Here is a 24070-nt window from a genome sequence, read left to right on the forward strand (position 1 = left end):
TATTAATAGGGCCACTAATGGACTCTAATGGTAAATAGCCACATCAGCACTCAGGTTTTTGACTGTGTGGTGAATTTATAATGGAGGGAAGTGATAACAAAACTTAAGTACCTTCTAACTCGCCTTTAATTGTGGTCTAGGCCGGTGCACTATAAAGCTTTATTTTAACATGGGGACTAACAAGTGTGTGATTCACGATAAGATCCAGCTCTGTGCTAAAGTGACCTACTCAGAATTACAACGCAGTATTTCTGGTGTGGCTAATAAAACTAATTCTTTAGCAGCTCAGCAAACCTCAAAGGGAGACTCATCAAGAGATGTTTGTAGCCTTTAATCCATCACCTACGGTATGTTGAGATCTTTGTCAGGATATGCTGATAAGATTTGTCAGTCTCTCACCTGGCTGGTTTAAATCAGGGCCACACTGGAATAAAGAGAATGGCATCAAGGGCCAGACATGTACATAGTAGTTTATTGACATGCTTTTATTTGATCCAAAAAGTAAAATATCTCTGATTCTAATACTGCATGTCGCTTTTTTTGACATTTCTATAGTGTTTTTTCATCATTTTTGCTTCTTTTTCCGACTTTCCTACATTTTTGTTGCTTTTTTTCACACTTTTTCACGCCTTTTGTCGACATAGCACCCTAAAAAAGTCAGCAAAAAAGTTCCTTAGCCATCATAGCCAATTTAGCAAATCAAGCCTGCAGCCTGAATACGAAAACTCTTTGCTTCTAGGGAAATCTCTGAGTCTAAAAGTTGGTAAATCTGCCAAATTCTGCTCTGAGTGTCGCGTAATTGCAGTTTGAAAACAGTTTTCCTGTCTTTTTGGTTTGGCGCACAACTAGGCGGGCCAAAATGTATTGTGAACATAAACTGATATGTGGGCGGGAATAAAAATCTGCGAGGGGCTGGGTTCGGTCCGCGGGCCTTGAGTTTGACATGTGGTTTGAATCAAGGATTCCCAGCCAGGGGTACTTTTACACCAGGGGGTACTTCTGCTGTTGCCAGGAGGTACTTGGCAAAATTGTGGAGCAGCTCAACTAATTTGGAAAAAAAAATGTATTATGATTTTAATTAAAAGAAGAAGAAGAAGATGTTTCAGTTATGTAAGAGTGCTTAAAAACTAGTTAGCAAGGGAGCACAGAAGTTTAAACAGGTAGTTAGCTAAAAGTAATAAATAAATAAATGGTAGAAATATATAGCTAAATATAATGGCTAAACAAAGCTAAAAGTAGGCCTGACTGAACAGTTCACATAATTAGCTAAAAATAATGGATACATGTTTGAAACATTCAGCAATATAAATATTGACCGTTCAAGTTAAATAACAATACCCACATTTATATAATGAATAGTGTTATACATTTGGAACATAGATCTGGAATTGAGGATGGGGTACATGAGTTTATCTGACAGATCTGTGGGGGAACCACAGGATAGTCCACCTGAAGTAACATGATTGTTTGCCAAGCATTAGTTTAGTTTAGACTGTCTTTACTTTAATTATGTATTCATACAAGTTTACTTCAAAAATTAAACAATTTATTTCACTGTGACGCAACGTTACCTCAGATTGGTTCTGTATCTTTTTTTTTTTTAAATATCTCAGTTCCTAATGACTTTCTCTTTTTTCAAACTTAACGTCCACCGCTCACCTCCCCACGAAAGAAAGTATTTGTTGTCCACAGCTAATTAGTTCTGTCTCCCATTTTCCCTCTGTAGGTAATGCCATCCAGGCCTTTGGCAATGGGACAGATGTGGGAGTGTGGCAGCCGATGTCCCCTGTCCAGACCACCACCTCAACCACCACCCCCTACAAGAGAAATCGCGAACGCAACCCCAACACCATCGACAACAACATCAACACGGACCCTGGCATCTACCACTTCTGTGGCAGCCTACAGGTTAGATACACACACACACACACACACACACACACACACACACACACACACACACACACAAGCTAGTTTTGGATTCAGAGGGTGACTGTGTTCGGAGGCTCCAGGGTTCTAGCCAGTCTGGGACAAATCTGATCCCATAACATGAAGACATTTCAAAATGTTTTTTTACAGATGGATGAAGTTTCTGAGTCACCAATTCTCTTTTATCTGACCCGCTGATCTTTCTATCCTTTTCTATCTGTCTCACTATCCATATGTCTACAGTGTCTGTTCATTTGCTGCTACTATCTGTTTCTGTTGCATACCTCACTGCCTCTTCTTCCTCTGGATCACTTTCTTCCCTTTGTTTATCTAGTTTTGTCACAATACCGAATATTTTAGGTTGAAACTGTGAGGGTGAACACACGTAAGTCATATAACACCATACAAAAGCATAGACAGCAGTTTACAGCAAACAACCTGAGACAAGCAAGTGGCTGATGGAGAAAGTGAAACGTTTAGCAGCTAAAGAGCCAGATATTTTTTTTCTCAGGTGTTGGTGAAGACCAAACCAGAGCTAAAAGACGAGTGAATATCGGACTTACGACTCCAATGGGATAAAAAAAAAATCTTACTCTGTGTCTGCTCTGCATGCAAGTAGGAAGCTGTTTGCTATGTTAGCCAGAAGAGTGTGATATGACAGTAGTATAGCAGGGGAGCTTGAGTTGGAGTCTACCCTCTGATGGTCAAAATCACCAAATGTGGCTTTAATACAGTGTCTAAAACTGGTAACCTGTAAAAATATTGAAAACAACAAACAAAACATGAATACCAGCATCAACGTGGACAACAATTTTTGTAACATTTACAAGATAGTTACAACGTGGTTGCATGTTTTTGTCATCATAGTTCCAGATTTTACTCAGTAGTCTCGCAGGGCTAGCAGTATGTCAATGCTTCAAACCATTAGTGAAAGTATGGGTACATTTATAAAATTCTACTTTGAACTGATCTTTTGCTTGTTGTATAGCATCAAAATGTCAGTTACCATGACTCATTCCCCCTCCACATCCTCTTTTTTCTCATGAAACAGAAGAATCACAAGCAGCAATCCTGAACACCGGTGATGGGCTCCTCGTGGGTCAGGGAGGATGTGGGGATAATACTGTCATTACCAGCAAAGCGATGGCAGGCACTCAGAGAGCTATTTCACATATAATAATAATGCAACCCGATGAAGCATCATCAAATCACTGAAGTTATTCTCACGTTAACTGAAAGTCCTCCAGCAATTTCGAACTGAAATCTACCTTAATCATTTCTTTTTGCAAACAATAGTCAAACTTTAAACATCACTTTTTTATCTGTATGCTGTTGTTTATGATGCTCCACATTGTTGTAGTGACCATGCATTATGATGCAGCGCTTCTGAATTGTTTTTCTTTCTGTATGATCTCTGTTATGGCTTTAAAGGTCCTATGACATGCTGCTTTTTGGATGCTTTTATATAGGCCTTAGTGGTCCCCTAATACTGTATCTGAAGTCTCTTTTATATAGGCCTTAGTGGTCCCCTAATACTGTATCTGAAGTCTCTTTTATATAGACCTTAGTGGTCCCCCTAATACTGTATCTGAAGTCTCTTTTATATAGACCTTAGTGGTCCCCTAATACTGTATCTGAAGTCTCTTTTATATAGGCCTTAGTGGTCCCCTAATACTGTATCTGAAGTCTCTTTTATATAGACCTTAGTGGTCCCTAATACTGTATCTGAAGTCTCTTTTATATAGACCTTAGTGGTCCCCTAATACTGTATCTGAAGTCTCTTTTATATAGACCTCAGTGATCCCCTAATACTGTATCTGAAGTCTCTTTTATATAGACCTTAGTGGTCCCCTAATACTGTATCTGAAGTCTCTTTTATATAGACCTCAGTGATCCCCTAATACTGTATCTGAAGTCTCTTTTATATAGACCTTAGTGGTCCCCTAATACTGTATCTGAAGTCTGTTTCCCAAAATTCAGCCTTGGTGCAGAATTACAGCCACTAGAGCCAGTCCCACAATGAGCTTTCCTTAGGATGTGCCATTTCTGTGTCTGTAGCTTTAAATGCTATTGAGGAGGAGGGAGGGGGGGGGCAAGGTGGAGGGTGGGGGTATGGCCTTGACCAACTGCCTTGCTTCGCTTGTTTTCAACAAGGGGGTAAGCTTCTCCTCGGAACGGTAGCTCCTATGGCGCCATTTTGATGCTAACAAGCCATCACCTGCCGTTAGCATTCCATTGACTCCCATTCATTTTGGCGCCACTTTGACAGCGAATAACTTTACATCTGAAGCGTTTAAATTCTCTATTTTGTCCATTGTTTATTTCTAAAGAAACACGACAATGTATAAAAGGCTCCATTACCTTGTATCTCACGTTATGGGTCCGTAGCAAACGTTTTTATAAAAATAGGCTAACGATTGTGTCATAACCACGCGACTTACTGTCGCATAGTAGAGGAATTACCGTACAGTACAGGAGAAGCTCGCAGGCAGTTTGAACTCACATTAGCTGTTTAAGTTTAATTACTAATGTTAACTAGCGTTTTAGTTAGCAATAATTAGCCTGTGTCCATGTTATCTCCTTACATATACCTACGCTCTCCGTCTCTGCAAGATTCGTAGTGATTGAGATTTCTCTTGGCACAGCTACCAGAAGATTTACAACTTTCAGACAGGTTGCTCATGTCACATCTACGTCGTCTCTCTCAGTTGGAGGCTGCACAGTAACGCTCAGCGCTCACTGGAAAAGTGCTTCTAATATCCTTCATTGGTCTCCGTCCAGAGCAATAGGCGGGCCAAATTCTTTGGGCGGGCAAAGCAGAGAAAGCTTCCTCCTTATGACGTCATAAGGAGGAGATTCCAGATCCATCTGAGCTTTCATTTTCTCAAAGGCAGAGCAGGATACCCAGGGCTCGGTTTATACCTATCGCCATTTCTAGCCACTGGGGGACCATAGGCAGGCTGGGGGAACTCATATTAATATAAAGTGAAACATAAAGTGAAATTGTCATGCCATGGGACCTTTAAAGCCCCACTCTGCAAATATTCAAACATATAAAAAAGCACATTGTGTGTTTCGTAAATGAACATACTGGGAAATAAAAATATCTATATTCACTTATGAAAATCTAGTTTTTAACCTCGCAAAAACAATTGCTTATTTATATATTCAGCAGACATTAGCTTTCACAAATTTAAAGTCACTCTTCTTTTAGCTCTGTTTTGGTCTCAACTGTCTCCGAAGGGTAAGACCTGGCTCTTTAGCACCACTATGTTCACAAGCTAGTCGCTTTGTCTAGCTGCAGTTTGGTGCTGGGTTTATCAGAGCTTTAAAACTGAACGCAGCTCCTGATATTGCTGGAGATGGCCTTAATAAGAGCAGTGAGTGTGAACCAACACAGTTGCGAGCCGTAAAACCAACATTTTTTTACAAACATTCTCACACATAGATGCAGACATACAGTCCTGCAAGTTCAGTTCACACAGACAGAGACTGTAGACAGATGCAATTACACACAAATACACACAAATGCAAGTGCACTGGCTCGCTGACACATACAAAGTCTGCACTGATAATGAGCTTTGGTGGTGTACTGGTGCGTGTGTGCTGTTGGCACTGCTCTGATAACATGTCAAGTACAAGTTAATGAGGGAGTTGTGTTCAGCCACTTTTGTACAATTCTCAGTCTATTGGAGTGAGGCTGCATGCATGTAAGTGTGTTTGATTTCATGTGTGTGTATATGTTGGCATCAAGGCAGGCTATGCTGTTGTAATGACACACTCCAAGGATAGGCCAGTGAGAAGATTCACTCCACTCTATTCATTGATCTCTCTTTTTCAGACACACACAAACACACACATTCAAAATAATAACCATTAACCAGTGACTCTCCACTTCCAGCCAATGACAGCCCAGCAACACTTATTGTAACAGCGGTGCGTTTAGCTCGGCTTAAAAAAATAAAAGAGTGGAGGGGAAAATAAGTAAAAGGTGTAACCGGTTAATAGCTTCTCGGTTAAAACTATATTCCCTTTTGTTAATGTTCTCAATTCAAGTTTCGACTCCTTCGTGAAATGTTCAGACAGCACAAGGAAAGTGCTTTTGACCTAAAGCTTCAGACTAAAGAGTGTACGTCTTACTCTTTTTAGCTCTGTGGATGATCTGTCGGTCGACAAATTCAGACTGAAATATCTCAGCAACTATTGGACAGATTGTCATGAGATCTTGTACAGACATTAAATGGCCCCAGAGGATGAATCTTCCTTACTTTGGTGATCCCTGACTTTTCCTGTAATGCCATCAGTAGGTTGGCATTTTTGGCTTTTGGTGAAAAATTAGGACCAGTACTGGGAGGATTACCATACATATTTGGTGCAGATATCAAAAGAGTGCAGAGGATAAATCTTCATGACTGGTGATCCCTTGACTTTTCCTTTAGTGCCACCAGCAGTTCAGAGTCAAAATTTCAGTTGGCCAATTCTTTGGTTTATCAGCCCCAGCTTAGTCTCACTGTCAGACGTAGCTACAGCGCTGTGTAGTAAGGGCTGCCTACAGTACACCACAGATACATTCTGGGATAGGAGAAAAAAATGCTCTGGCTTGTTTGTATTTCTTAAAACCAATCACAATCATCTTGGGCGGCGCTAAACTCTGAACGTAGCAACGGTGGCTCTGCAAAATAGTCTCGGGAAGGAACTTGTTTTGTTGGAACATTGGCACCCCGCAAAAAAAAAAACGCTACATACATATATAATTACATACATACATTAATATACATATTAAATGAAGTTAACTGTTCACACCATACAGTAACGTGAGCTTTTTAAATTAGCTGGATACATGGTTAAACATCATTTGCTCTATCCAAATTTTCATCAAAACTAGACTACAAACTAGAAGTTTGTGTTTGTTTCCCATAGCGAAGGGATTTTGAGAACGGCAACACACAGAGTTCCCACAGCCCTATGTTCCCACATCCCAATGGTCCCACAGTCCTATGTTCCCACATCCCAATGGTCCCACAGCCCTATGTTCCCACATCCCAATGGTCCCACAGTCCTATGTTCCCACATCCCAATGGTCCCACAGCCCTATGTTCCCACATCCCAGTGGTCCCACAGTCCTATGTTCCCACATCCCAGTGGTCCCACAGTCCTATGTTCCCACAGCCCAATGGTCCCACAGCCCTATGTTCCCATCCCAATGGTCCCACAGCCCTATGTTCCCACATCCCAATGGTCCCACAGCCCTATGTTCCCACATCCCAATGGTCCCACAGTCCTATGTTCACACACCCCTATGTTCCCACATTTCTAGGACATTTTCAAAATGAGGTCTTGTGTTCCTACATTTCCCTTCAAGGGTTAGGGTTAGGGTGGGTTAGGGGTTAGGCGAACATAGGACCTAATTTTTGGAAAAAAAATCTTAGAAATGTGGGAACATGGGGCTGTGGGAACATAGGCACGCTCCCAAGACGGACATCTGGTGCGTGGCAGGTTTTATCCTGGAAATGTACTTCTGTTGATCCAGACTTGCCCCAGCTATACTTTGTGTTGTGTGCTAATTAGCACATTTCAGCATGCTAACATGCTAAACTAAGATGGTGAACGTGGTAAACATTTTACATGCTGCTTATCATCAGCATTTTAGAATTGTCATTGCGAGTTTGCCGTCATTTGCATTTAGCTCAAAGCACTGCATCACATATAGACTCTTAGTTTTGTTTGTTTTTTCTCTGCATTGTCTTGAGCAAGTGAGTAGTAGCTTTCTTCTTCTTCCTCTTGAGTTTTTAGAGGAAATCAAAACTCTACAAGGACAGCTTTCCCCTTTTTTTTTAATCATACAACAGAGCTAGTTGGGCCCACAGCAAACTAACCACAGATAAAACAACAAATACAAACACATGCCAGAATGGAGAGGCATACATATACACAGAGAGACACACAGTTTGAAAGCCCCAGGGCTCCATCCGCCTGTTCTTATGAATATAGTTGACTTTTTTTGCCCTGCACAAATATGGAAATCGACCACATGCTAATGTGACTTTTCAGAACAGGCAGGTATTAGGCAAATCCACAACACGTGGACACAAGGCAGGAATATATATGTATTTGAATTTGTTGACGTTCAAATCTTTTTGAGTTGGAAATAAGTATTGCAGTTGTTTATACTATTAAAGTATACATACACACATACATGGTTTTCATATGCATGTAATCCACAATGAAAGCTTTCACAGTACAAGTGTGATCTAATTTAAAGGGTCAGTTCACCCAGATTCCACACAAAAAACACTGATATCTACGTTTTACGTTTATGTTTGGGTTTACTTGGCAGATTTTAAGATATTGTATGCATTATCTCAGAAATCACAGAATAGTGTAAAGACCTCGGCAAAATTGAACTGAAAGTGTCTCCATAGACAGGCAGTACTGGAGGTAAGAGAAAATGTGGTTACAATGCTGCAGTTGTTTTGAATCGAGATGGATATAAAGAAACCTTTAACATCATCAGAAACATTGGTTGATTTGGTTGTCTTTATGTTAAAAGAAGTGGAAGACAGGTCTAATTTTGTGTTTTGAGTGGTGTTGATTTGGGGAATTGTTTGACCCTTTTTGTTTATATTTGTATCACAGATTGTGCCATTAATTTAATCTCTTATTCCAGTAGGACAAGCCTTTTAAAAATCAGCGTCAATAGTGTTGAATTTGTTAGTTTTGAATCCTAGTGGAGACATTATAAAAAACATTAGCAGTGGCAGATGGAGTCCTACTTCTAAACTGAATCTACATTCTAAGATTCACTTGCATATCATTTAAATGTCCAAATGTTTTGTTGTGAAACGCTCAAAGTGCCCTCAGGATTTCAGACTTCAGCAATGAGCTGTAAACGTTTATTATCATTATGATCTCTCAGCGTTGCTGTCTGAGATGTTTCAAACTTTTAATGAATCTAAACAATGACTCCTAACACAGATGGGACCTCATCGTGAAACATAAACTGACGTGAGTGTGTTTAGTCATCATACTCCTCAGACCACGTATGTTCTTTTGCTACCACACTTGGAATTCTTGGCTTGTTCTTTTGTGTGCTTCTTTATACAGAGGACTGCAATTACACCATGATTTATAGACACCATTCCCACCGAGCTTTCTTTTTTTTTTTTTGGTTTAGTGCTGAAGCAAAGGTGTAATAACAGAATACAGTTTCTCACTTTCTGTATTACCATGCCCGCTACATTCTGCTGTACATCCCTATTTTTGGGTCAGAATCCACGATACTGTATACTGCAGCCATTTCTTATTCTGTCACACACCTACAGCCGGAGCACACACATACACACACATAAATAACCAGAAGCCAAAACTGGAGTTACATTCACCTAGAGCATCCATCCTGAGTGCAAAGATTCAGTATGCAGGTCATTAGAAGCAAAGGAGAAAATCTTTTATCCAGCCAAAAACTCCTGCACTAAGTTTCAAAGTCATAATCAGATGCCTTATTTACCAAATACAGAACAAAAATGACAAGATGTTCAGATGCTGATTACAAGGCCTGCGCTGCAAATCAGCTCATCAACTCGTCGTGGGCTTGCAATCAACACAAGTGGTAATCACTCTTTGCCCAAATGTACCTGAAGAGTACAGACACGGAGGGGAGAATAAAGGTTACCGATGTGACGCGTCATCACTGAACAAATTTTCTGTTCATTTTCTGTTCATGACCTGATGGCAAAATGGTCGATTCAATCCCCATGACATGTTTTTCATCTGAGTCAATAGTGATTCTTATTTTTTTTTTAAAGTACTACAATTTCGGTCAGGATATTTTATTACAGTATTGGGTTTCATTACATTTGCGATCCGGTTAAGTGCAACCTTTATTACATTTTCAGAAAATCATTACATTATTGAGTGCTACAAGGATCTTTTCCTAATTTTTTGAAGTAGTTTTAGATGACTAAACCTATGCAGTCCTGAAGTAGAGCTGGCCAATTTCGGAAGAACTGATATGACTCAATTTGGAAGACACTGACAAAAATTACACACAATTAACTTTCACTATTCATTTGCAGTATTACATTAAAAACGCAGTTAAGCAATCAAAGCATTCGTCGTAGCTATCGTCACTGTGTGTGTGTGTGTGTGTGTGTGTGTGTGTATATATGTCTGTGTGGGTTGTTTAACTATATTTGTGGGGTCCAAAAACCAGGAGTCCAGTATACTTGTGGGGTCCGGATAGCTTTGTGGGGCCAAAATGCTGGACCCCACAAGTTTAAAGGGCTGTTTGACGGTAAAGACTTGGTTGTAGGATTAGGGATAGAATTAGGTTATGGTTAAGGTTAGGGTAAGGGTTAAGGTTAGGTATTTAGTTGTGATGGTTAAGGTTAGGGTTAGGGGTAAGGTTAGGTATTTAGTTGTGATGATTAGGGTAAGGGGCTAGGGAATGCATTATGTCAATGACGGGTCCCCACAAACATAGTGCCACAATCAAAGACAGTGTGTTTGAGCGTGCTACAGCCATTGAATGATAAATCTGAGATGAAATCCAAGTCTGGGTTTGACTGGCCCTCTGTGCTCAGCCTTCCTCTTCTCCTCTGACTGAAAATATCAGTGGCTTTAAAAGTTTAACAGGCTCTCAGGGTAAACTATCCGAGGTTATTGTAGTTTTTTTTTCCGATTCAGCTTTAGTTTGCAATCTGTTTTTTTTATGATCAGTTCAGCACTGAGCTTTCATAAACACTCAGATTATATGTGATGCTCATTTGGAGTTTAGTCACGGTGTTTGAACGCTGATGTCGGTGCGTTGTTGGCACCAGTGTAAAACCTATTGACCGAATATTTGCAGTCTGATGAGATTGCAGATTGCTCCATCGATTGTTGATCAAAGCAAATGAATAAGCGCAGATCCTCTGTGCACTCTCAGTTCAGTCTCATTGTGACAGTTGTCAAAGCGCCACAATGCTGTTTGTGTTGTAATGTGACATGCAACTTTAGGAAATGAGTTAACCTTATGAAACTTTATTAACATATGATCTGTTTTTCATTTGGATCTTTTTCACAAACAACAACATCAAAACCAAATCTTGGGCTGTAACGTGGATTGTGACTCTTTGTATCTTGCTGTTGCAGGCTCAGAAATTGAAGTCAAACTCATCTGTCGATGGCGTCTTCTGTGTGGTAAGTTTGTTTTCAATTATTCGATAAAATTCAGTTTGTGAATTCATACTTAAATCATCAGACAATGGCTGTGTTCGAAACCGTTCCCTCGTTCACTCCCTCACTATTCCCTATATAATGTTTATGAAATAGTGAACTATATAAGGAACGACCAAACCAGATTTAAGAACACACTGAAAACATCGTTGTGTCAGTAGATGCGCCGGCTATTTGTGTGACGGAGACGGGCGCGCCCAGCATCATGTAAACAAAACAACACAAAAATACTTCTAATACGTCCCTGAAACAAACCGAGCACTCCGGAGAATAATAAAACGTTGTATACATGTTGCATGTTATGCATATTTTCACTGTTTAGAAACCAAAGCCTACTCCATTTTTCCTTTTCGGTTTTCGCGGGTGCTTCAGCTTCTTCTTCTCCTCCGGGAAAACACGGCCGTGTTGCATTGTGGTATACTGGAGTAAAATGCAGGGTACATCCTATGTACACTCAAATTAGCTGTGCATTGTGGGTATTTTATAGTGGACTATAAAGTTAATGAAATTAGAGCCCCTGCACACTGGCAGCGTGTCAGCTGCGTGGCGTGTCCGTTTGTTGTTTCTCCCATGTTAACAGGTTAGAGCTTACACACTGCCTGCCTGACACGCACGTCTCAGGCACGTCTCAGGCACGTCTCAGGCACGTCTCAGGCACGTCTCAGGCACGTCTCAGGCACGTCTCAGGCACGTCTCAGGCGCGGCTCGAGCCGCGGTGAAAACACGCGCATGCTAGAATTAGGACCAACGCCTATTTTTCACGCGACGCGCATGTGTGTTGGAAGCGTTTCCAGGCAAAATAGAATACCAAAAGATGTTTATATGTCATTTTGACACTAATACATATTAATAAATGACATTTTGATGTTTGAAAGTCTCTAGGTTTTGACATAAATGCAGATATAAATGTAATTTCTAACAATAATAATCGATTTTCAAATATTGCACCTGTCAATACAGAAGGAAATATTGACGTTGTCTTTGCTGTAATCAAATCAGTATATATTTATGTTTAACATGAAGTATACTACTGCTTAAGTGCAGTAAATAACTCTCTCCCCATATGTCGAACAAGGATGATCCAACAGCAGCAGCAGCAGCGCCACGTCAGACGCATTTCTGGTGTGCAAAGTCATAGAAAATGCCACGCAACAGAAACGCCGTGCTCACGCCACGCAGGCAGTGTGCAGGAGGCCTTAACCCGCGAAGAACTGGCCACTACAAAATGGCGAACACACTATATAGTGCACGATTTCTGTGATGGGGAGCGGTTTCCAACACAGCTAATGTATAAAGTGAGCCATGTCACAGCCTGTAAAAACAACTTGTGTTGGGAGATGAACTCTCAGAACAATTCACCATTGTATCCGACAAAACTATTTTATTTAAGACCACAAGGCAATTGCCCGAGCTATCAAATAATCACCAGCTGTGATCCGCCCTCGTTGTTGGAAGTCTCTGACCTCCCTCTGACTGTGATTGCCACGGCAATCCTTCCCGCCTCTTTTGTAAACTCTTGGTCTTTGTAGTTCCTTTGACGGCCGAAATGGGATTGTTGCTTATCTGGTGGCTTTTAAAGTTCACTGTGAATGTCATTGTACAATAATAAGGCACTGTTATGCACTGGACTGACATTTAATAGAGGCAGGGACGGGTCTGGGGGAGATGACCCAGCCGTTAGCTTACAGCTTTATTAGCAATCTCTATATACACATTCTTACGCATGGTGGCACATGCAATTCACACACACACACACACACACACACACACACACACACACACACACACACACACACACACACACAAACACGTTTTAGCTTTCCACTGTGGCATTTCAGTCATAAAAACAACCTTTTTTACTGCATCATACCACATGAATACATTGAATAGTTTTTTTTATAGGTAATATTATTGAATTAAACAGTCTTGAAGTATTCCACATGTTGCATGCATGAATTAAACTGCTACCTAAAGACCCCTTTTATGTCCCAGAGGGTATAACATACCGCTACAGGCAAATCAAAATGGTGTGGGATACTTACATACATACACACAACACAGGACTTTCACCCAGGAGACCGGGGTTGTGTCCTAACCCGACTGTCTCGTTCTTGTACTGCATGTCAGTTAAACGTACGTCCCGACCCAGAGCGTCCAAAAGTGACACCAAAAGTCCCGACCAAGCACGTCTAAATATGACGCTAAAGGAGACTTTTTGCGTCAGTAACAAACGCCAAAGGCACCTGACCAAGCGTCGCTTTTTGACGACACTGGGAGTGAGAATGTGTTGAAAAATCAGATACCAAACTCTGTGTCTCCTGTCCCTCTCTGTCTTCTCCCCCAGGACACTCAAGTAGACGGTCCGAGTACATCCAACGCCATCCTGAGGAACTCGGCTGTCTCCAGACGGCCAGCGAGCCTGGCCTCTCTGCTGCCCCCGCTGCTCTGGCTCTGGTCCTGCCGCCTGCTGGCGCTCTCCTCGCCAGCCGTCTTGTAGCCTCGCCGCTTCACAGCAACAAACTACAACGGACTGACAAACACACATTTGTATAAAAGAAAAAGCAAAACAAGAAATGATATCCTTTCTTCTCAGTAATACCTGTTGTACTTTCATTTCCCTCTGGATTCTATCTCTCTTTTGATTCCTACTTTTTTTTTTTTTTTTTTTTTAATGAATTTTGTTTGTTGTTGTTTTGCATTGCAGCTGTGTGCTAAAACTGTGATCTATACGTGTTAACTCAGTTTGGCTGTGTGTTCCCTTTGGGTTAGTTGAAAAATGAAAGGGATTTAAAGCTTCTGTGTTGCTCTCTTGGGCCGTAATGAGAAAACGCTCGAGGACTACATTCCAATAAACCACAGCTGGTGGCTGTTGGAAAGGTACCAACAATGTAATCGTCATCAAGTTGGTTTCCACCCACGTCTGTTTGTGTGTTGAGGCTATAGGTGGGATCTTTCGCTCAAAAGTCACAGTTCGGTACCGGCTACATTTTATCACTTGGGCAGCCTTCTAGATGTTATTCAGTCTCCTCTGTGGTTTGTGTATGTTTTGATAATGACGTGATCTGGTATTTTACATTTTTATGAAAGGTCCACGTGGATATTTACCTTACACCAATAACTTGAAACATCAGAGAAGTTAGAACATCTGCGCCTCAAAGCATCTCTACTGTAGCTCATACTGATCGCTCACACATCGCCGCTGGCAAAAGCACACAGGCAAAGACCCACAAACACATACTGCACATTTTCACACATTCAGACAAAAACATAGACCTTTTCGCAAACGGAGTGATACTCTGAGATCACAGGACAGTAGGTCATACGCTGCTGTGGATGGCTAAATCCACTCCACTCATTAGTGATTGTACATACTTGTAATTGTTAGAAGTCCAAGCCATGTCCAGCGTTTCTGTATGGATGGTGACAGAGAAGCTGCTGCAGTTTCATCAGAATGATTTTTTTGCTTTGCTTTGCTGCACTGCGTCCACAAAACAAGAGCTGAGGGAAAATAAAACAAGCTCATTGTTGTAGTGTTGTAATTCACGCCTCCATCACGCCAAAGCTCAAAGCATCCTTTTCTGTCAGTTCAGTGTTATGACTTTTTGCCTCAATTGTGAAACTGTCAACACGTATTTGGGGAGGGAGCGATCACTTGATATTATATGTTTGCTGAGCTTCTACAGCCCTTACTTACTCTCACTGCAACTGTCAAGTTTTTTATTCTAGTATAGCATCGATTGGAAACTTTCTCCAGCTTCACCAGAGGACTTTTTAATCGTTTACGGCTGACTTGTTGAAAACATATTCCCCTAATAAGGGTTTTTGTTATGCATAACTCTGTAACCCCACCAGATAATAATTAGATATGATCTGCTCTATGGTACTACTGTACTGCAGCTAGAATGCTGTGGAGGTCTGCAGGGCTGATGGATTTTTGTTTGTTGATGATGTGATGTTGTCGTCCAACCAAGTTAGCATCGCCCTGGTTCCCTTCGACAAAAAGCAGGTGGGTTTCTCCATTGGATTTTGGATTAATGCAGAAAATAAGCTCTGTGGCAAACAGAGGTTTATATGATACTTGAATGTTTTGTTCAGCAAGAACATTTCACAAATGAACTCCACTTATATGGTTTGGGAGCGTGAATGCATTGGCCAGAAGTAAAAGGCTAACATTAGGCCATAAACAAACTACACCACGGTCGCATGACTTCAACGTCACCACCGATAAACTGACAGTGACTTTTAAATGTCCCCAGCAACCTCTGTTGTCTCATTTTAGCCACGTTTTAGCAGCCGCCTTTTTTAAGACACGTAAAAGCTTCAAAATGCACAACTGGGTTATTTACTGAAGTATTTTATGTCGTTGAACAAAACGTAAAAATCTCTTAAGCGTGTGTTAACCCAGACCTTATTTCAGGCATCCAACCAAAAACCCATTGACTTTGAGACGAGGGAACCGGAAGTGCAAAAAAAAACAATGCTGACTCATTTCAGGGTTTTAGGACTCATTCTTGCAGCACTCTATTAAGCCAGGTGTGCTAACATTAGCAGCTAAAAACTCGTACGCACTTATTTTATTGTTGTTATTCTAGAAAAGGTGAAAAAACAATAACACCACTCTTTTTAGTTGCGCCATGAACACATCTTCTGCATGCTCATTGGACTGCCGAGCTGCTGTGCCTGGTAACAGTTGCCAAATTTAGTTTGAAGAGTCATTGTTTGGGAGAGGGGTTCAGCAAACGGTCATGTTATGAAAGTGACTGCAGCAAACGCGCGACGTGTGACTTACGTACTGTATGTAAATCATCCAAGCATTTTGTATGTCTGCTCCCATTGGCTGCTGGGAAAATAGCAGTAAAAAAAAAAGTTTAGTTCTCAGACGTAAGACGTGTCTGTTTTCATCAGCTTTTCAGAGGCATTTGATGTTTGAATTCTCCTCAGAGGAAAGTCACTTCTACAACACGCGACCGAGACGTTCACATACAACACTGTGGCATGTTCAGCAAGTTCCTTTATCCATTTGGACACGGGCAGGAGCATTTATGACACGCTGCTTGGGTTAATGTAGCTTCTCAGAACATGATTAATGTATAATAGAAGTTAAATGTTATTTACCAAGCATAAACATGGTATATGCACTGTATGTACTTGGCTGAAACTATAAATTGGACAAATAAATGTCTGATGATATTCTATTCCAGAGCATTGTGAGCTATTTTGACATTCAGATACAACATAGAGTACATTAAACCAGAATATTGTTTTTTATAACAACGTATGTGTATATTTCTCCCAGTATGTACATGATTATGGAATATTATTGCATCTGAGAAAGAGGATATCAACGTAACTGTCCTACTATATACAACTGTATTTCCTAAGCATATTGTTTTGTATCATAGCCCCATTTATGATGTTGCTTAAATATAGTATTGGGTTTTTTTGGCTAAGATTTAAACTTATTTTTCTATCTTTTACTAATATTTGCTGTTTTGATGAGTTCAAGTAAATAAGGTGGACCGGGTTCAACTTTTTCAAGACTTGTTCAGTGTAGTTACCGTAATTATTTTGGTTTTACTTCTCAAATAATTATGGTGACAATAACTAGAAGTTGAGCTAGAAAGAAAATTGTCATTGCATGGTGATTGAGAAGGAAATAAATCAATGTTTAAGGACAAATATATTCTATACCATACCATTGAAGGCTTTGTTTTGAATGGTATATTGGACCAGATGTGGGCAAGTGGGGAAATCTCCGGGGACTGAATGTGTGAAGTGTGAAGAAAAAAGTTAAAGAGAAATGTTATGGATTACATTTCTCAGAATTGTGTTTTACAGTTTGTCTGATAATTTTATATTTGAATACCAGTGTCATATTTTCATTGGCCCTGGAATATGAGATAAAGTACAGTTTATACAGGTGGTTCAGTGCTTCACCTTTCTCTGAAGAGTGCTCCGAAGGCCTCCGATTTAAGGGTCCCGCTTTTTGGACAAAAAGTTAAAGATGTTTGCTGTCCATCTCCATCCCATCTGTTGTTTCAAAATACCCAAAATTGCTTCTTTTTTTTTTGGAGATGCAGACTCCCTCAGCTATCTGGCAACATTAACTTCTTAGCTTGTGAAAATGTAAAATCTATTGTACAAAAAGTTACGATTAAAAACTGTTAAATCGCCAAGACTGTGTGTGTGTGTGTGTGTGTGTGTGTGTGTGTGTGTGTTATGTTATGTCACTGAACAAAGATGAAAAGAAACCACCAGACAAACTGGCAGACAGCATGAAGAACACTGATAGGTGACATTAACCTTTAAAGAAAGTTTGAGGTGATCCTGAGAGTCTGATAAGACCTCAAGAGTTAATGTTGTTGATCTCGGGTTAGCAAGCCAAAAGAACCGTGAAGAGCAAAGAGATGATGCCGGATAAAAAAAAATTGTCATCTTTTTTTTTGAAGCTTTTGCCAACTGGGATGAAGGTGATGGGTCACATCGGGCCCACTGAGCACTCAGTGAAACTTTATTATCCAGTGCTGCTGGAGAAACAAAAGGTAAACCAGAAACAAAGAGACAGAAGTCAAACCTGTGTTTACCTGCAAGCAGCTTGGCTGATGATGAGTCCGTTTATGTTCAATTTAAATCTTAGTTATTACTTAAATTGCCATCTGAAACTTCTATAGAAGTATATCTCAATACCGTTTTTTCAAATAGCTGAAACATCGGGCTACATGCTTGGCTTTATGTAGCTTCTCAGAACATAACTAATGTATAATAGAACTTCAATGTTATTTACCAAGCATAAACAGATATGCACTGTATGTACTTGGCTGAAACTATACATTGGAGAAATTAATAAATATAAACCTATCAACCTAGCCTTGAAAATTATGCTAGCCTACAATATAACCACAAAACCTATAAAAAAGTATTCTAGATGAATTAATATGTGTAGTTTCTGTCGCCCCCATGAGGAATTCAAAGTAATGACAACAAAACTGTCAGCGCATCCACATGATACAAGCCTTCCGTGATCACACACTACCCCCCACCCCTCCCCCACACAGTTGCTAGTAGCCAAGGAGGATTAAAAAAACATGATGGACTCTTCAGAAGAGGTCATTATCTTCACTAAATTCCTGTGCGTGAAAGTCACAATCTTGTGAACATAGTCATACTGAGAAATACAGAGAGAGTTGTGTGGAGCTGATAGTCTTAATTAGCGTTGTAGCAATGCATATTGGCAATGGCTTGAATGTAATGGACGTGCATTCATATAAAAAAAGTTACACACTAAAGCTTTAAATAGGCTATGCCATTTTTCACATTTGCAATCCTGTAGCCTGCTGATGGCTAATGTCTGTCATGTAGCCTAGAGCTCGGGAATGAATCACACATTCCCTTAAAGGTCCAGTGTGTAACGTTTTTAGTTGTTCATTATCAAAATCTGTGTTGCCCGTTCACAAACGTGTCCTTTTTCATGAATATTTACCACCACCATCAATTCCAAGTATTCCTTTTGGCTTGAAATTTTAGATTTGCGTTTGTATGAACTGGGGTAGACGCTCCATGTTCATGCGCCATCTTGAAATACGTTAGCCGGTAAGGGACATACAGGACATACTGCTCCGCCTTTCACGTTTTCTCTGTCACATGATAAACTCACAGCTGCTGCTAATGCTGCTAACGGGTATCGTAGCTTCCCGGCCCCGGCAAGTTTGAAGAAGGAAACATGGAGGACCACACGTATTCAAAATCCACATTTCAGGAACAGGAGTCTTCTTCTTCGCCCAGAAAAAGAAAAATGAAAAGAGCAACTATCTTTTGTCGGTAATTTATGTTTAGTTGCAGAAGTTCTGTCCTTTTTTAGTGCTTAATTCTAGCAATGCTGTATTAACGAAGGCTGCTGTATTGGGGAATTGATAACTGAATTCATATCTGGCTCGGAAATGAAGGCGTGGGGGTGCAGGTTCGCTGGCAGGCCTGGCTGTTGATATTAATCCATTAGTGTTTCTGCCTTTGTGGAAAGAGTAGAGTGAGAAAATAAGAGTGTAGCTGCACAAAACCACCAACAGCTACTGTAGAAATGCCTGCAACGTACCAGGGAAAGTATTGACATTTCTGGTGACATTATAAAAATTACAGTTAACACATCTGTGTGGCTGTGTCCTCTGTTGTTTTTGAGCTAAAACTTATTTCCCCCAAACCCTCTTTTTTGCTCTCTTATAAGAAGAGATTGTCTCACTTTGGCAAGCAGATTTACTACTGAATGATAACTTCCATTTTATTTTTATTTATTTTTTCATCATGTTTATGTGAACAGGGACAGATGCTTAGACATAGACATGTGTGCAACAAATCTCCAATGTACAGCATCACAGCATTCATAGCTATTGCTTATTTCCAATGGGTGTTTGGTGTTTTAAGCCCCCAACGTCGACTTCCAGGCAGCGCTGCCTGGAAGGCACAAGGATTAGGCAATGGTTAGGGTTTGGTGCCTTGAAGTCGACGGTGGGGGCTTAAAACACCATCGAGCTTTCCAACGCCTGTCCATAGAAGGGCTTTTAAACAGTCATGAAAACAAGCATTAAACATTGCCAAAATTAAAATACATTAACCACATAAACATACAAGACACCTACATATGTACCCACACACACACACACACACACACACACACACACACACTCTCCCCGCGGCCATACACCACCCCACGCCGTCCCACCCCTATATATACAGGTCTGATTATCAATTAAAAATATATTCAGTTTATTTTAAAAAGCTTATTATTTTGTATTCAATGGGCAGCTCATTCCATGCCTTAGCTCCCTTAATAGACGTTGTACCTTAACACTGTACTCAGGTCCAAAGTATAAATGGCACTGGTGTTATTGAAACAGACGACCATGAATAGGCTCAGAGCAGGAAAGTTATTAATTAAAACAAAAAATTAATTATATGGAAAATGGGGGCTGCAAATAACGATTATTTTCATCGTCGATTAATCAGTTGATTATTTCCCCGATTAATGGATTAGCTGGTCTATTGAAATGTCAGAAAATTATGAAAAATGTCTGTTATTGTTTCCCAAAGCCCAAGATGATGTCCTCAAATGTCTTGTTTTGTCCATGACTCAAAGACATTCAGTTGACTGTCACAGAGGAGTTAAGAAACTAGAAGATATTCACATTTAACAAGCTGGAATCAGAGAAGTTTTACAGCTAATCGATGAATCTTTGCAGCTAAAAAGGTACGGCTTAAACAGGCAAATACTGGGCTCCTATTTATGGCTCCACGAGTCATATTAAATGGTGTTGATAGTCACTGACATAGAGGACACCTACTGACGCATTTCTGACATTATGAATAAAACATTAATGTAAAACAGAAAAGAGTGCTGGGTAAATGGTCTGACGCCTGTGCATCATCGTCAAAAATGCCAGAAAATGAGTCTGACATTTGAATGTAATTTCCAGTCCATAATTCGGCATTATCTTTCAACACAGCAATTAGACTGCATTACCTCAAGCCCTCATACAGTGCACCATAATAACAGTGGCAGCAGTATAACCACATTTTCCAAGAATGTAGTTAGTTTGGGAAGTGGCCATAAATGCTGCTCGATCACTTGTTGCAAGGATCTGAGTCACTGTTCATTACAAGTACTTTTTGATACTTAAGAAAACTTTTTATGTATATATATATATACATATGTATATATGAGAAGGTGTGAGATTATCTTGGAGAATGAAAAGGGTTAATTATATACCAATGGATTGAGAGGAGATTAGATTAAAAAGAGAGTACAGAATATTAAATGAAAAACATCAAAGCATTGTGACCTAAATAATGTCACCTCAAACTCATTGACCTATGCTGTTTCTCTGTCCAGATAAAATGTCCACAAATGCATGTTTTCTTTTTTCACTTTTATTTCAGTCATGCGGGAGCAGATTTAAACAGCTCATGCTCCGAGGGCTCTTCCTTCTCCCTGTTGTAAAATAAAGCTAATAGCGTTGCACAAATACATTACGCAGCCCTGAAATTAAACCCTGTGGCTTCAAAACAGAACTGTAAAGACAGCTATCAATATTACATCCGGTGAATGCGGGGGAATTGGATTTTCTGATGTCTGGGTGTCGTTTCACACGCAGTGATTGAGTTCATTAAGAGTCATTAAAGTCCTACTTTCTTACATGTGGATTGGCGTCAGTGGATATGAGCAAAACGCACTGTGAGCTGGGATGAAAGCTGTGGAGTATTACCTGATAATGCCCATATTCTTATGGCCCTGTGATGGGGATTTGCACTTGTGATCTAATAAACACCTTGGCTTCAGCTTCAAGGTTCCTCAGGACAGGTGATACATATGAATAACAACCAGAATAAAACTGAACCAGACTCGTCATTAAAATTGACGCTCACGCGGAAGTCTCATCTGCTCACACTCATAACAAAACTCCTGATATCATATATATTTTATAGTTTATCAATACCGAAGCCCTATTCATTAATAGACAGTTTGAAGAGGAGGTCATAAAACTTCACATAAACAGGTTAGGTCTCCTGACACCAGCATGAATTAACATCTATTAACGTATCACGAGGGAGTCCTGTGTGGCCAATTCATGTCACTATGGCGAATAGGTTTATGAATACTAATTGATGTCTGTCGTAATCATCTTCGGTTCTTTACAGTCATAGTTAAATTAGGCAGGGTGTTTACAACTCCTATGACTGATCTTTCTTTAGCATTCTGCTGTAAAACCGACCGTAACGGGGGCAATAATGGGGTAATTCTGTCAGGAATGATTTATATAACATTAGACAGATTACATTAAAAAGAATGGAGTAAAATAATTGAAAGACATACTTATCATTTCTGTTCTCACAAGGCTGGTGTTCAGTGTGTCTACTTACTTCCCTACCCTGTTTTTACATCAATCTTTAAAAGGGAAGCAACAATATATCATTTCGTTTCAAAATTAATTCTCTAAAACATCTGGTCATTGCAGGTTTTTTTTCAACGGGAGTAAACCGTAAATTAGTGGGGTCGTGTTATAAGCCCAAGCATTGTTTAAAACCACACAGACTTATTTTAAAATATTCCAAAGTTTCCAAACATATGACGGAAAAAATGGGTGTAATGAGATTGACAGAGTGCTACATGGGTCCACATTTACAAATGAGTATCAGTCCCGAACCAAGTTCAGTAACAGAACTGGCCGATTACCTGCTACTTCTGGACCTGATCCCTTATTGGAAGACCATGTGACCCGTAATTAAATACCCTACACTGGGTACTTCATCGCTCAATTCAACTGCTTTATTTGTGACATACTTGAGCGTGGCAAACAATAAAAGTAGCCTTATCTATCTATTTCTCAGCTGAAATGAAAGAAACACACGGTAATGGTAGATAAATTGTTAGGACTAATGAAAATTACGTTGGTAAAAATGGGAATAAAGACCCGGTGCATTAAAATGAACCAACAAAACACATGGTGTCTTGGATATGAATATTTCACCCAGTGTTAGTGTAAGACTTCAATGAAATGTTTTCCAAATTCAAGGCTTTTACCAAAAAGGCTTTTAAAATCAGTGAGTCACAGAAAATCAACCAGAGAGCTACAATGTGTAAATAAATGGAATAATATTCCATCATGAATGGACATCTCTCTGTGAGAAAACAGAAAACTGGTCACCTCGACCCCCCCACCCCCCACCCCGCCCTGCAGGCGTCTCTGTGGTCACCGCTCACATAGTAATCATAATAAAGCTGATGCAGCGCGTCAACAGCTTCGGCCCTTCTCTTTCATCCTTCACGTCGTTGCACTTTGTGTGCTGAGAGGATAAAAAGGGCCCTCTTTGTTAGGGCAGAAGGCCACGTATGACAGAGCAGCACATGCTGGTATTGAGTAGAGGACAACGCTGACAGGGGTGACATTCTTCACAGTGTCATAGAGGCTGGCTGGCTGACTAGTTGGAGGTTTGGTTGAATGTGTGTGTGTGTGTGTGTGTGTGTGTGTGTGTGTGTGTAGGGAGGCGGAGGACAGCAGTGTGCTTTGTAATCCTGTGTTGCTCTCCCCGCCTGACTCGGTCACTCAGACTGCAGCCCAAATTACCCGCCACAATTGGTGCATAATGGCATAAAGATTGAGGCCTGAATGGGGCATCAATCACAAGGATGTGGCTCAGCTGACCCTGAGTCCTCAACTAGATGGAGGTGAGACTAGGGGGAGACTAAGGGGGTGAGAGAGTGGGGAATGAGTCAGTGAGAGATAGAAAGATACTGTAAGCAGACAGTATGTAGAAAGAAAGATGGGAGATGATAAAAAAAAGGATGAGTAGTGACCGCGTTATTACTTATTTATCTTCTATCAGGCAGGCATTCACTATGTGCACTAATACAAAGCTCCTGACGTGTGTGTGTGTGTGTGTGTGTTAGAGCTGCAAAGATGAATTGATTAGTTGTGACATTACATGAATTAATTAATGATTTGATTAATGTGCAAATTTGCTGATTCCAGCTCCTTAAATGTGAATATTTTCTGGTTTCTTCTCTCCTCTGTGACAGTAAACTGAAAATCTTTGAGTCGTGGACAAAACAAGACATTTGGGCTTTGGGAAACAATTATGGACATTTTTCACCATTGATTAATCGAGAAATCAACAGATTAATCGACTATGAAAATAATTGTTAGTTGCAGCGCTGTGTGTGTGTGTGTGTGTGTGTGTGTGTGTGTGTGTGTGTGTGTGTGTGCGCGTGCATTGACATTACTTGACCTAAACAGAGGCGACGTGGGGTTGATTTAGCTAATTGAATTGAGGATTTATTCCAGGCTAAATATTATATTTATGTCTTGGATTCAAGCTTGATTTTGGGCCAAATTGCAATATCATTCTCCTCATAGCTAAATGGCATCTCTGTGAATAC

General features: G+C 40.3%; 1 protein-coding gene across 1 annotated transcript in view; it reads left to right on the plus strand.

The window, feature by feature from the left end:
- gfra1a (gdnf family receptor alpha 1a) overlaps positions 1-17321 on the plus strand; it is a 123626-nt gene extending 106305 nt beyond the window's left edge. Inside the window, exons 8-10 of the mRNA XM_078273654.1 lie at positions 1727-1908; positions 11062-11109; positions 13490-17321. Coding sequence (XP_078129780.1) covers positions 1727-1908; positions 11062-11109; positions 13490-13642 — 383 coding nt within the window. The 3' untranslated portion in view covers positions 13643-17321. The remainder of the gene's footprint in view (positions 1-1726; positions 1909-11061; positions 11110-13489) is intronic.
- The last annotated feature ends 6749 nt before the right edge of the window (positions 17322-24070 follow it).

This window comes from Sander vitreus, chromosome 17, assembly GCF_031162955.1.
Source record: "Sander vitreus isolate 19-12246 chromosome 17, sanVit1, whole genome shotgun sequence".
Taxonomy (NCBI): domain Eukaryota; kingdom Metazoa; phylum Chordata; class Actinopteri; order Perciformes; family Percidae; genus Sander; species Sander vitreus.